This window comes from Myotis brandtii, unplaced genomic scaffold (genome assembly GCF_000412655.1).
Source record: "Myotis brandtii unplaced genomic scaffold, ASM41265v1 scaffold300, whole genome shotgun sequence".
NCBI lineage: Eukaryota > Metazoa > Chordata > Mammalia > Chiroptera > Vespertilionidae > Myotis > Myotis brandtii.
The window spans coordinates 2,310,743-2,325,974 of record NW_005361459.1 but is presented as its reverse complement, the minus strand read 5'-3'; the positions used below and the strand labels follow the sequence as shown (position 1 = coordinate 2,325,974).

Sequence of the window (15,232 nt, the reverse complement as noted above, 5' to 3'; positions counted from 1 at the left end):
ATGGGACTGACCAGCAGACCCTGAGCCATGGATGAATGATTACTCTAACACACGTTTCTGTGAAAGAGAGGACTAAGGGGCTGCCTGGCAAGAGGCCCCAGACTGTCCTGTTTGCCTGCCTTCTTATGCTTGTATTGTAACAACAGCTTGAACTAAAATTAACCTCTAGATCAGTGGTTCTCAATCTTCTGGCCCTTTAAATACAGTTCCTCATGTTGTGACTCAACCATAAAATTATTTTCGTTGCTACTTCATAACTGTAATGTTGCTACTGTTATGAATCTTAATGTAAATATCTGATATGCAGGATGGTCTTAGGCGACCCCTGTGAAAGGGTCGTTCGACCGCCAAAGGGGTCGCAACCCACAGGTTGAGAACCGCTGCTCTAGATACAATCAGCAGGGTAAGTATCCTTGAAAAAGCACACGCTTCTACAAGGTCATGTCTAAAGACTAAACGTAGAGATTCCAGCAAAACACCCGGGGGCTCGGACTTGTTTGGAAAAGTCAAGGCAGGGGCTGCCTCCTTCAGCAAGGTCCCCCTAGGCCCCTGACCTTTCGGAGAATCCTCCTTACAGACTTTCCAACCAAGTCCCGTGCTTCCCCACACCTGGGTATCTAATGGCCAAATAAATTAGGTAAATTGGCTGCTGAGGATTACTTCGAAGTTTCTGGTTCTCTCCTCCCTGGCCCCACAAAGAACACTGGAGAATATCTGGAGACATAAAACCAGCAATTTGAACTATTGACTTTGAAACCTGACATCTAAGAAAGTTGTGATATTCTGTGTGACCTTGGATAAACCACCTAATGTCTCCCTGGTCTCCGTGCCGGCATCTGAGATAGTAAGCCAGACATCAGTCGTTGATATCTGTGTCCTCAGCACCTGGGAGAAGTAATGAGCTGGTGGTGGTAAAATAGGGCTTGGAGTGAAGGACCTCTCCTAGGAAGGCTTACTGTTGTAATGCTTCTTTCTTAGCATCCTTTTCCCACATAGCATGCTTTCTTTCAGGTCCTCATTTTATTATCCTCATTTTACATATACCTGCAGTATTATTTAATATCACCACATTGGTGCCTATTTACTTATCTTTTTGAAAACCTGGATATATCACAGATTAATAGTTTCACAGAGTTATTAATAAGCACTCGGGACTGTACATCCAACAGAGAGCTAAATTGGCTAAATATTACTCACCAAGCATTTATATGAAATATGGTGTCATCCTACAACCCTCAAGTGTAAAAATTAATATGAAATTTCAGTTTAAACTGCAGTTTTGTTATCTCAAACAAGTATCATGTCAAAAATGAAATTTTGTTACAGGAGCTATTCTAGATAATTAAGAAATGAAACCTGAGTTCTGAAAAAAAAAATCTAAAATCCACATTTAGTTTTATACTTGGAAGTACATTATAAATGAGATGGTACATGTATAGTTATAGGTTTAATCAGCAGTTATTTCATTATATATTTCCCATGGAAATGGAAATGATTTTAAATAAGAGGCTGTCATTTTCAGTAATTACTGCTGGCATAGTTTTGGGAGAGTTGATTTCTTGGTTGCATTAAAGTGTATATGTATTTCTTCACTAAAGGCTATTACCTGTTCAGTAATTTGATAGTTTTTCATTAAAAATAATCTTTTCCATAATTAGTTTCATTTTTTATTGGGGGGGGGTGAGAAACATCGATGTATGAGAGAAACATCCATCAGTTGCCTCCCGTACGTTGAACCCACAACCTAGGTATGTGCCCTGACTGGGAATCCAATTGGCAGCCTTCCTGTGCACAAGACAATGCTCCAACCAATTGAGCCACCCAGCAAGGGTAGTTTTCTCATTTTTTAATCTATGTTTTGTGCTTGAGAACATTTAAAAGTCACAATGACTTGTTCAAGGCCACAGTCCAAGTACACACACAGATCAGGACTAAAATCAAAGTTCTAACTCTCAGGGCCCATTTCAACACCTGAAGTCATCCCCTGTTAAACGGCCAGTATCTGATAGCCTTGGACTTTTAAGGGCTTTTGCTTCCTCTTTGTGTTTTCAATAAATGCCTGCTCAGTACAGTACAAGACATGAAGAAATTAACGATACTGATGTGGCCCCTATTCTGAGGAGCTCACAGGCTATTAAAACAGACATTAAACAGATGAATATATCACAAGAAGCAGAATTAAGTGCTGTTGAGGAGGACTGCCTGAGAAGATGACCAAGGATGCCAGTCAAGGATATCTACTCTGAGCAAGTGACATTTAATCTGGGACCTGGAGATGAGTAGAGGTGTGTTAACGGGAGGATGGGGAAGGGCAGATACTGTGTGGGGAGGCAGGCTGTGCAGAGACCTTGAGTGCTAAAGAGCTTAGCACATTCCAGGACCTATAAGAAGGCAGAGATTGTTTTCTGTGTTTAGTCCAAGCGTCATTGAAAAGCCCCTCATCCCTGTCTTCTCCTCTTCCAGCCACTGTCCACATGCAAAGAAAGGCTCTACAACCTCAGCTGCCAACTAATTTACAAAAGAAAAGACAGACAGTCATCACTGATCCCTGCAGCTCTTTAAAAAGATCTGGAGCTTCCTGGGCCTCCAGGAGAATTTGGTTTACTAAAGCTCCACACTGCTATTTCTTTGGGAAAATAAAAGAGCAAGGGAGGTGAGAGAGAGGGGCATAACTTATCCCCCAGTTCATTGTTGCCTAACTTTACTTGCTAGCACAGAGAAGTTACACACTGGGAAGTGTTGAACAAGCCTTACTTTGCATTGAAGTATCTTATGAATGTGATTGTTTTATCTCTGTTTCCTCTCTTCCTTCAAACAAAGATTAAAAGCAATCTACTTATAAAACTATCGAATGAGCATATATAAAATTTGGTTAAGCAAATCCAAGGACTTTTTTGCTTAACCTGGTCAGTATTATTTTGTGGATGCTGATAACCCACAATTTAAACCATTAATTTTTTTATTTTTTATTTTTTTACTGTTGGATGTTGCCAAGCTAGCCACTGGATTAAACAACCCTGTAATTGTTATATCAAGTGTTCCTAACACATTCTCATGTTGGGGGTTTGCAGGGAGAGAGAGACCATTTCTTCGTTCATTTCTTCATGCCTTTCACCATAGTGACCAGCCGAGATGGTCCTTTTTTAAGAGTGTGGAAACCTTTTCCAAAAGGCTCCCGCCATCCTCCCTTATAGTCACATTGTCTAGAGTTGTGTCAGATGATTGTGCCCAAACTGTCCAGTGGGCAGGTAGATTCAGACCTTCACAATTGGCTTAGATTAGCGATTTTCAACCTTTTCCCTCATGGCGCACACAAACTAATTACTAATATTCTGCAGCATACCAAAAAATGTATTTTTTGCTGATCTGACAAAAAAATTTATCTAATTTTGATTCATTCACACCAGATGGCTATTGTTGTGTTGGCTGTTATCATTTTTTAATTTGACAATCTAAGGCAGCGGTTCTCAACCTGTGGGTCTCGACCCCTTTGGCAGTCGATCGACCTTTTCACAGGGGTCGCCTAAGACCATCCTGCATATCAGCTATTTACATTACGATTCGTAACAATAGCAACATTACAGTTATGAAGTAGCAACGAAAATAATTTTATGGTTGGGTCACAACATGAGGAACTGTATTTAAAGGGCCAGAAGGTTGAGAACCACTGATCTAAGGGAAAAAAGGTCACTGTTCCTGACTTAATAGTCAGGTATTGCATGTTTTAAAAATTCTTGCAGCACACCAGTAGAAAATCATGGCTTAGATCCATGAAGACTGACAACATGGGGCTGGAGAGTGACCAGTCTCCCCGGAGGCTGACCACTTGGGGCTTTGTTGTGAAGGAAGGAGACAAAGAAGGGGCATCAGGGAATGGGCAACCAACATTCTCAGCCACAGCAGGTTTAGGGTGGAGCCTGGGAACTTGCCTCTAATAAATACTTCAGGTATTGCCTGGTGGTACTGGTGAAGTGAGCACTTGGGTTTGAATCCTGACTCTTTCTTTACCAGCTCTGTGACCTTAGGTAAATTATCATGTTTAACTTTTCTACATTTTCTCAGTGATTAAAAAAAAAAAAAATGAGGCTAAAGATACCTACCTCGCCCGGCTGGTGTGGCTCAGTGGTTGAGCATCAATCCGTGAACTAAGTGGTTGCTGGTTTGATTCCCAGTCAAGGCACATGCCTGGGTGGCTGGCTTGATCCCTAGTAGGTGTGCAGGAAGCAGCGATTCATGTTTCTCTCATTGATGTTTTTATCTCTCTACTCCTCCCTTCCTCTATCTAAAATCAATAAAGACCTATTAAAAAAATAAAACTAGACTTAAAAAATAAGATGCCTACCTCAGAGATAACATGAGATGTAAGATAATACACAGGCCTGTTCTTTAATCCCAATAAGATCTAATCTGCATAGGGACAGGGTGTTAATAAGGGCCCCTCAGCACTCTGCACAATTCATTTACCTCACAGTTTACTAGGGCTGACGGGGATAATGCTCCAAAACTGCGTCTAAACCAGTGGTTCTCAACCTTCCTAATGCCGTGACCCTTTAATATAGTTCCTCATGTTGTGGTGACCCCCAACCATAAAATTATTTTCATTGCTACTTCATAACTGTAATTTTGCTACTGCTATGAATCGTCATGTAAATATCTGATATGCAGGATGTATTTTCATTGTTACAAATTGAACATAATTAAAGCATAGTGATTAATCACAAAACAATATGTAATTATATATGTGTTTTCCAATGGTCTTAGGCGACCCCTGTGAAAGGGTCGTTCGACCCCCAAAGGGTCGTGACCCACAGGTTGAGAACCGCTGGTCTAAACTTCGGGCTAGCAGTATATGGTGAATGAGACACCTGCGCTGGAGCAGCTCACAGTCTAAGGAGGCAGGAGGTGCGCATACACCCTGTGCAGTGAGAGCAGATTCGAATATTTCAAGCTGTGAAGTGATAGTATCAAAAGGTATAGAAGGATTGCAGTAATGAAAAGAATTCATTGTAGTGTTCATAATGGAGCCATATGTCCGAGTAGATATCTAATCCAAGCAAGAGATCACTTGTGGGCTGAGGGAAGAGAATGGGGAAAAATGGATGAACTCTGGAGAGAATTTAAAGATTGAGTATGCTGGTTTGGGGAATCAAAAGATAAGTCTGATCCAGAAATACAGATTTAACAGTCACTCCTGTCACAGCATTAGTGATGAAGCCAGGGATGTAAGTGAGAGCACATTTAGTGAGTGATATTAAAGACGCATTGGTAGTATCCCTGGTGTTTTATGCTGTTCACATCAGTGTGCATGAGGAATGAAGAAATGAAATGTTGATTCTTTTTTTCTGCTTGGCAGCTCTCTCTTCTGTGACTTTTTTATTTCCTCATAATGATGAGAGTCATGTTGCTTTTCCTTTAGATGAAACTTTCTTTTACTTTATGGATGGAGGGCTGTGGCTGTTGCAGAGAAAGACCACACCCATGACCCTTACCATCACAGTGATGCAAAGCGTTGACTTTGCTGTCGGACTCTGGGGGCTTAGTTCTGGCTCCTTTTTGGTCCTGGCTCCATTGTGTATCAGTCATGTAAAATTAAGTACGTTTCTTAATCTTTATAAACCTCATTTTCTTCTCCTGCAAAATGAAAATAATATTATCTCCACTTATTATAACTGCATTTCCTTTCCTTTGTTCAAATAGAGAGACAACCAGGAGGCAAATAGAAGGAGCAGGAGAAGCTTACATCTCAAGTAATATGACATGTTAGTGACTAAAGCTGGAATACCAACATATTGTGTACTTGAAATGATAGGCTGGCATTTACCACAGGCAATGCCTGTCTCACAGTACTTTCTGTAGAAACTGTGTTTCTGTAGAAACCTCGTGATTGAACAGACACATTCTCGATGAGAGGGATTCCCTCATCCAAAGGCCACCACATTGAGCCGGATCACACCGTGGGCTTATGCTAGCAGTGTGGCTCCTACCTTCGTACTGTCAATGCATCACAGTGTGTCAGACCTCAGAGGCCTCCGAAGTCATCAGTACAGCCTTGGCTGAGGAACCTCGTGGGAAGGAGCTGCAGAGGCTTAGCCAGAAATGGCCAGGCAGCCTTGGGAGCAAGCACTGCGCACTGGCTGCTTCCAAATTGTTCTAGTTCTGTGTTTGGGATGCTGAAGAGATTTCCCTGCTAGAAAGAACAGGAAAAAAAAATATTAAAAGCCTTGTATGAGAATTTCCTTTTTAATATACTAGGCATATTTCTTACAAACAAACCATTTACTTTCCTTGTCCAAGCCAGGGCTAGCCCCCTCTCACCGAAGCTGTTCAGCACAGTGGTGCTGAGCAAAGCAGAGTGAGATGGAGGAAATGCAGGGAGCAGCAGTAGGAGCTCAGGGAAGCTCTGGAGAGCTTTGCTGTGAAGAATCCAGCTTACAGGCATGTGCTTTTACTCACATGTACATGGTAAGCCATTTCGATGATGCGGTCACATCAGCTCTCTCTCACCCTCTCTAAGCATTTCTTTTTCTGGGGTTTGAAGCAGCTATTTGAGGAGGAAAGCAATTTGATGGCAGGGGCTCCTTTGAGCTTTGGGAATTGGGACTCAGAAGCTCAGCTGGTAATGGAAAACACACTGCGAATGTTTTATTCAGTAATGCATCTATAACATTGAACAGAATCCAAATACATAAATCACTTATACAATAGCTGTTACAAGCTGCCTTCCAGCATTTCAGAACTCTGGCAGCCAGAATTGCTCACAAAGTCCTCTATTGCCATCTGCTGGTAGAATGTTTTATTATGTTGTTAAATCCTACTCTATTGTACTTTTATTTCCCTTCTGCCTCTCCATAGTCTTTTTGGGACTCAGGTTTTTCTAGTGTAAAATTTGCTGCCACCAAAAGTGAAATGCTCTGTGTTTTTGATGATTGCCAAGGAGAACTATAATACTCTTTAAAATTCTGTCTTGACAGGATAGGCAGAGGTGACAAAGCCAGTTTCTTCATCTTGGCTTTTAACCAGATCTGTGTGCATATCTAGGCACTCTGAGACCAGGCCTCAGACCAGCCTGCATCTCAAGGCCAAGGACACAATACTCAGTTGGTCTTTGGAATGGGTCCTGTTATCACAGCTGTCTACCTCTCAATGTTGTATATCACAGTCACCCATATATTACATCAAAGAAGTGGGAATTATTAGTATTCTCAGTAAAATCAGCCCATCAATCCCATGAGCTCATCTGATTTACAGTAGAGAAACCTTACCCTGGAGGTTGCCATGAGTCACCGGAGCCACATGGTAAACTTGGTCACCTATATGAGACATAGTTGAATAATTGTTGAGTAACTTTTTGACATCAGTTCAAAATGGCATTATATCCTGAATGACAGAGGAGTGCCAGAAGGCACCAGGCTTTCCTCCAAACCAAAGATATTCCGTATGGCCAAGTGTCTTGGAACACTAACAAATGTCACCTTCACAGGCGAGTTGTCAGCATCACCCATGAGCCATTCTGAACTTGAAGGGTTATTGTAGTCTCACCACCTCTAAAACAATACGTGTGTCATCTCAGCTTCTTGAAGTTTCATGAAAGGCTGGATGGAGAATATCCAAAGTGCAGTTACCTGGCTTTTCAGAGACTGAGGAGTGCTGACGGAACATGGGCCACTGTGTCTGTGATGCAGCCACAATACAGATGTTCTGTGAAACATCTGCAGCAGGCAGGCAGGCTGAGGGGGCCATAGCTGGAGATTACAGTGCTCTTGTTAGGCAAAAGCATTCCAAAAATGAAATTCAAAGCAGAGTTGCTAAAGCATATTGGACTCCTTAAATCTGGGCATGGTTGTAAACCCCCAAAAGATGTTGTCATTTAACATCAGCTCCTAATACAAAGGTTAAGCATGGGGGAGGGGGAATCATGTTTCACATTTAGAGGAAAAATTAAAAAGCAGAGACATTTCTCTTTAATCATAACATACCAAAGGGAATGTGGAATGGTAGAAGAGTAGAAATGAAAACCAAGAAATTTAACAAGGACTATAAACCCAAGAATTTCACATATTATTTATTTACTAGAGAACCCAGTGCACGAGATTTGTGCACTGCGGGTGGTCCCTCAGCCCGGCCTGTGCCCTCTCGAAATCTGGGACCCCTTGGGGGATGTCCGCCTGCCAGGGATCTGGCCTAAGCCGTCAGTCAGACATCCCTCTCACAGTCTGGGGCTCTTGCAGTCCAGGACTCCTCGTGCCTTACCACCTGCCTGCAACAGGCAGGAGAGGCTCCCGCCACGCCGCTGCGCTCACCAGCCATGAGCTTGGCTTCTGACTGAGCGGCGCTCCCTCTGTGAGAGCGCACTGAGCACCAGGGGGCAGCTCCTGCATTGAGCATCTGCCCCCTGGTGGTCAGTGCACATCATAGCGACCGGTCGTTCCACCGTTTGGTTGATTTGCATATTAGGGTTTTATTATATAGGATTGCTGCACAATTAATCACCTCCAAAGTAGTGACTTAAAACAACAATCTTCATTATTACCACTCCCAGCTTCTGGAGGCCAGGAATTCAGGCTGGGCATGTCTCATGGAGAGTGCTCTCAGGGACAAGGCCTCGGCCTGAAGAATCAAAGTTGGGCCTGGAATCACCTCACTCACCCACTTGTCTGGCAGTTGATGCTGGCTGTCCGCTGGGGCCTGGCTGGTGTTGTCAGCAGCACATGCACACATGGCCTTGCCTGGGCCTCCTCAGCACATGGTGGCTGGATTCCAAGGACAAGAGTCCCAAAAGAGAGCCAGGCAGAAGTCATATTGCCTTTCTGGCTTAGCCAGAGAAGCCATACCATGTCACTTCCACTGTCCAGCTGTATAGGCCAAGGTAGTTACAGAACCTGCCCAGGTTTGAGGAGGGGGAACTGAAATTCCTCCTCTCAGTGGAGAAGTGTCAAGTCATGCTGTAAGTCGAGCATGTGTGGTGGCAGTGCTGTCTTTGGGAAATACCACCTGCCATGCCTATCTCATTGTGTCTAACCCCATCTCCACACGTGTACTGCAACAGAATATAGCATGTTGTAGGCCCTCAGCGACCATTAGAGGGGTTTGTGATAGATGAATGGGGGGATCTACTTCTTATTGTCTTCAACTTGCATTTGGGCCTGATCTTAAACTTTGGGTCAGTTTCCTCTCCAGGGAAACAGAAAATAAATCAGTGATTATTCGAGTGTGTTTTTAATATCCTGATACACATGCTCTGGTGGTAGTGGGTTCGCTGCAGTAGTAATTCTGAATGAGGAGGTGATGGTGAAAGTTTTGAAAAGCCCCCTCAAACTTTTTAATTTTCCTCTCCACTTTGAGAATTCTAAGTTAAACAATCCCTAAAATTCCTTCTAGCTCTGATCTCTGAGCACTGGGACTCTGGACACATTTCTTGGGCCCTTTGGGTTCTAGCTTCCTGCTCTAAAATGAAAGGCCTATTAAATTATCTGATAAACTTTTTTCAGCTTCCAAATGTTTGGTTTTACTCTTCATTTGGACATGATGAGGTTCCTTCGTTCACACTAGTTCTGCTTGGCTATATGGATGCTTGAGACTACACAGAAGTCCTGTGTGTTTACAAGTCCCTGCCCAATTTATGGTTATGGAAATGTTTTCCTGTCTGTGGGATGATAAAATCACACAGTGGCTTTTGTGGTAGGAGCCTTGGAAATCATCAACTCTCATTTTACAGAGAGAAACCAAGTGATTTGCCCGAGGTCAGAGGGTATATTAGTTAGGGTTCTCCAGAGGAACAACCAATTGGATATAAAAGGATTTATTATGAGGAATTGCTCACTAGATTATGGAGGCTGAGCAGTCCCACAGCCTACAAGCTATGGACCCTAGAAAGCCAGTGGTGCAATTCAGTCTGAGTCCAAAGGCCTGAGAAGCAGGGCAGCTGATGATACAGATCCCATCCAAGGACAGGAGAAGAGGAGACAAGGTGTCCCAGCAATTAGGGGAAAAGCAGCAAATTCTTCCTTCCTCCTCCTGTGGGTCTATTCAGGCCCTCAGCACTGTGGAGTGCCAGCTAATACCCGGAAATACTGTCACAGACACACTCAGATTCCGTTTTTAATCTGGGCATCTCTTGGCCCACTCAAACTGACACATAAAAGTAACCACCACAAAAGGCAGGTTAGTAGCCATTAAGGCATCACCTAAGGCAGCGTATTTTACTCTTTGTGTGATAGCATCCTTTTAATAGAAAAAATGTGAAGGAGGACCTTAGATCTCAACACCACCCCATCTGTGCCGTCTCCATTCAGGGAAGGGCCTGTACCCTAGACAGTGCCGTCTTCTTTTTAATTTCACAAATGGGACAAATGTGCGGTTATCCTTAAACCTATAGAATTTTCAGACATGAAAAGTCTAGATTAAAAAACAAAGACCAAACCATTTATAACCAAAGGTAATCATGATTACACATGGAGATTTTTGGTATGATATCTACGGAGAGCAACAATGCTTGAATCATACAGAACTCAATGTCTTAAATACAAGTCAATAGGCTTTTTAATCTACTAGGTTAATTAGGAGGTGGCAGGCGGCCTAAGGAAAACTGAGCTGCTATATCACGGCATGGGAAAAAGGAAAGGCTCCAAATTTTGGGTTAAATTTGCATTACTCTTTTTTATTTTTAATTGTGGTAAGATACACATAACAAAGTTTACCATCTTAACCATTTTTAAGTACACGTGTTACATTTTTGCAGGATCTTACTGAGTGAATAAAATCATAAGAAATGACAAGCAAGGAAATGTTAGGCCTCACGTGTGCAAATCAAGGTAACTTTTCTAAGCCAAATTCATGCTCCATAAAGGCCCTCAGACACAAATTGAAAATACCTGTAAAACACCATGAAATGCTTTTACTTTGGAAAATACTCAGAGTACATCATGGGTTGTCTAAACCTACATGTTGGTCTCCTTCAGTGCTAAAGCCCTATGTGATTTGGATGTACTCATACATTAAATTCCCCTTCCTCTAAACATTTTTTAAGTTTTCTCAACTTTTAGTTAAGCTTTGTTTTTTCTAAAATGTATCTTGTGTAATATTAAGCACAATTATGTCAAAAGTGTCATAACCATTAAAGCACTACTTGTCTACTTGTTTTAAAGCTCAGCACTTACTTTTACATAATACTTCTCAGTCTCCTAACTCCAGTTTATATTTTTTAGGTACAGCTGACACGTCATGAATTGAATTTGCTATTCTGTTGCCTAACTTTGAAGTGTATTATTGATCAGAGTTCTAGTTATGATACGTTAGCCGTGTTTATAGAGCTGTGGTGATGAGACGGTGTGAACTCTGACCCGGTTTCTCCTTGGGTGTTGGGCTAGCAGCATAGAAGAGTTACCGCTCTGCAGCTCACGAGCCCCTGTCACTCAGAACAGGCTACTTGCCCTCTCCTCTGTGTTCCCATCCCTACAGCAGAGATTTTAACACCCATTTCCTAAGAATGTCCATAAGGAAAATACCCAGTCACATTCAGGATGGGGCAAAAGTAGGTTTACAGTTGTGAGTATGCAAAGCACAGTTTATTTTTGTATTATCATTTATTAATTATTGTAGTATTCACCATATGAACAACTGTAAACTTCCTTTTGCCTTACCCTGTATACAGTGCCCATAATAAATGTCTGAAAGTTAGTAGACACTCAGTGAACATTGTTTGTCTTTGGGGATTAAACTGTCAGACTTTACCTATAACAATCAACTTTGAAGTCCTTTTCTGGTTATCAGAATGCTATTTCTTTAAAGTATAGGGTGTTCCCAAAAAATGTATACATACTTTAACAGCTGATAACTCACTTAATTTTGAAAATGAGCTGTATGTTAATTAACACTGACTTTATCATTCAGAGTATGTATACCAGCTGATACTTCAATTTTGAAAATGAACTGTCCTATATAATAAAAGCCTAATATGCTAAGTGTCCAGTCATCTGGTCATCCGTTCAACCAATCAAAGCGTAATATGCTAATGATATGCTAAGGCCGCTCAACTGCTCGCTATGATGTGTACTGACCACCAGGGGGCAAATGCTCCAACTGGTAGGTTAGCTTGCTGCTGGGGTCTGACTGAGCAAGACGGGCCGGACACACCCTGGAGCCCTCCTGTGGTCCCTCCCTGGCCCCGATTGTGCACCAGTGGGGTCCCTTGGCCTGGCCTGCGCTCTCTCGCAATCCGAGACCCCTCGGGGAATGTTGGAGAGACGGTTTCGGCCTGATCACACAGGCCAGGCCGAGGGACTCTATTGGTGTACAAATTAGTGCACTGGGCCTCTAGTATGTTAATAAACACTGACTTTATAATGATTCAAAGTGTGTATACCTTTTGGGGGGACACCCTGTATTAACAAACATCTCTAGCACTTGCTTCTATTAAAAAGCTCAAAGAGCCCAGCCCATGTGGCTCAGTGGATTGAGCATCATCCCATGCACCAAGAGGTTGCCAGTTCGATTCTGGGTCAGGGCACATGCCCAGGTTGCGGGCTCAATCCCCAGTAGGCAGCATCGATGTTTCTCTCTCATTGATGTTTCTATCTCTCTCTCTCTCCCTTTCCCTTTGTCTCTCTCTCTTTCTCTCTCTCTCAGAAAATCAATAAAGACATATATATTTTTTAAGTCCAAAGAGCCCTGGCCAGTGTGGCTCAATGGTTGAGCATCATCCCATGCACCGAGAGGTCACCCATTCAGTTCCCAATCAAGGCACATGCCCAGTTGTGGGCTTGAACACCAGTAGGGAGCATTCAGGGGGCAGCTAATGGATGTTTCTCTCATTAATGTTTTTTTTCTCTCTCTCTCCCCCTCTGTCTTTCCCTCTCTCTAAAATCAATAAAAACACATCTTTAAAAAATCCCAAAGAACTTTTCCTTTCTGTTAACTGTTAACTTTCTGTTACTTTTCACTCTTTTGCCCCCAGGCTTGAGTCCAGGGTCATGTGTGTCACCTGGTTTGTTTCTGTTGCATCTTGGCGTTTCCTTGGGTTTTGAGTGGGGTTCTTTGGGCAATATACAGATGTCATAATATAGAAGCTGTTTGTGACATGGTCTGCATATCACTCAAAAAGACACTCATTATTCTTATTAGCTACTAATTCAAACTTCTCTGAGAAAAACTAATATTTTTTCTGTATATAAAATTTTGGCCGGATTTTTTTTCTTTCAGCATCTTGAAATTTATTTCCATAATACCATCTCAGGAGCCCCGTACTTACCACTAGTCTCTTTTGGAATCCTTTTTCAATTTCTGGAAGGTAGCATAATTGTTTTTCTCTTTGTAACTTGTGGAGCCATTACCATACCCAATAAGTTTTGACCAAAGGCAAAATTAAGTCTGTACACTACAAGTCTGTAACACAGTTGGGAGAGGTCAGATATTGGACAGATGTGACTTTTTCTGCAGTCAATGTGAACACTGAGCTTCTTGTGTAATTTGATGCCAGAAGGAGAAAAGAAGTTGGGATTTGCTGGAGGAATGCTCCACATCCTCCCTCTCAAATATATTCTGATGACATAATTCGGTTGGTTGTCCCTAGGCAACTTACAAGGACAAGCCTATCAACTTTTACTTCAGTTTGTGACTGTAGTGGCGATATCTAGAAAAGAGCAGGAGTTCTGTCTCTTTTGAGAATAAGTCAAACAAGTGAGTAATTTTAATTCTACAAATAGAGTAACAAAGCATTAAATGCAGAATATTAAAATGACCATCATCCAGGGAAAATGATTTTAAATTCAGTTGAACATACAGAGGAAAAATTACCAGCCAGGTAGCAAAGCCCATATGTAAAAGGGCCCTGGATTCATGGAAGAAGGAACTCAAAAAAGATACTCAATATGAACACAATGAGATTATAAACTACACACTGGAACCGCTTTTTCAGATGCTCACTGAGTGGTGCCAACCCCAGGAGTTTGGTTTCTGCTGCTCTGGTACTCTCCTGACAGATCCTGGAAGCAACAGTGCTATATTGGGCTTAAAAAGAAGCAATATGATCCAACAGTTCCACCTCTCGGTATATACCCAAGAGAAATGAAAACACATGTCCACACCAAAAGAGATACAAGAATGTTCACAGCAGCACTAACTGCAATAGCGAGAAAGTGGAAACAGCTGCATTCTTATCAGCTGAACCGACCATCCGACTGGTAGCTATGATGTGCACTGACCACCAGGGGGCAGACGCTCAATGCAGGAGCTGCCCCCTGGTGGTCAATGCGCTCTCACAGGGGGAGCGCTGCTCAGCCAAAATCCGGGCTCACGGCTGGTGAGCGCAGCAGCGAGGTGGGAGCCTCTCCCGCCTCCATGGCAGCACTAAGGCTGTCCTAGTGACAGCTTAGGCTCCCCGTGGCCAGCAGGCTCCAATCGCCTCAAGGCGAATAGGGAATTGGGGGTGGGTGGCGGTGGGGGGCAGGGCCAGCTGCCAGGAAAGATGGCCCTGATCACAGGCCAAGCCTAGGGACCGCATCCGCACACGAATTTCATGAGCTGGACCTCTAGTTATAAAATAAAAATCCTGATGTGTGGAAACAGTTTGGCAGTTCCTAAACAAGTTAAATGTAAAATTACCTTATGACCCAAGAATTTCACTCCAAAAGAACTGAACAGGTGTCCAAACAAAAACTTGCACACAAAAGTACTTAGCAGCAATATTCACAATAACCCAAAGGCAGAAACAACCCAAATGCCCTTCAGCTGAAGAGTAGATAAACAAAATATGGAATACCCATGCAATAGAATTCAGCCTTAAAATTAATGCAGTACTGATACATGCCACTACCTGGATGAGCCTAAAGCATTATGCTAAGTGAAAGAAGTTTGACACAAAGACCATATATTGTATGGTTCCATTTATATGCACTACCTCAAAAAGGAGAATCCCTAGAGACAGAGAGCAGATTAGTGGTTGCCAGGGGCTAGAGGGATAAGCCCTGAGTGACTGCCTGATGGACATGATGTTTCCTTCTAGGGCGATGACAATTTTTTAGAACTTGATAGTGGTAATGGTTGTACTACATTGTGAACGTCATTGTTGCCACTGGATTGAACACTTTAAAGCGGTTTAAAGTAAGTTTTCTTATGTATTTTACCACATTTTTTTTAAACAATTCTGACATATAACCCACAACCTAGAGCAGTGATGGCGAACCTTTTGAGCTCGGCGTGTCAAAATTTTGAAAAACCCTAACTTAACTCTGGTGCC

At 42.5% G+C, this 15,232-nt stretch overlaps 1 protein-coding gene across 4 annotated transcripts in view; it reads left to right on the top strand.

The window, feature by feature from the left end:
* LYRM4 (LYR motif containing 4) overlaps positions 1 to 15,232 on the top strand; it is a 132,314-nt gene that overhangs the window by 96,326 nt on the left and 20,756 nt on the right. For 2 of the 4 annotated variants that reach the window (XR_001362742.1, XM_014542406.1), the window contains one exon: positions 5,698 to 6,232. The exons of the other annotated variants lie outside the window; for them this stretch is intronic. Coding sequence is in view for 1 of the 2 variants with exons in the window: in XM_014542406.1 (XP_014397892.1) it covers positions 5,698 to 5,751 (54 nt within the window). In the remaining variant the exon portion in view is untranslated. Of the gene's footprint in view, positions 1 to 5,697; positions 6,233 to 15,232 lie in introns of those variants that run through there. 4 annotated transcript variants of the gene reach the window in all.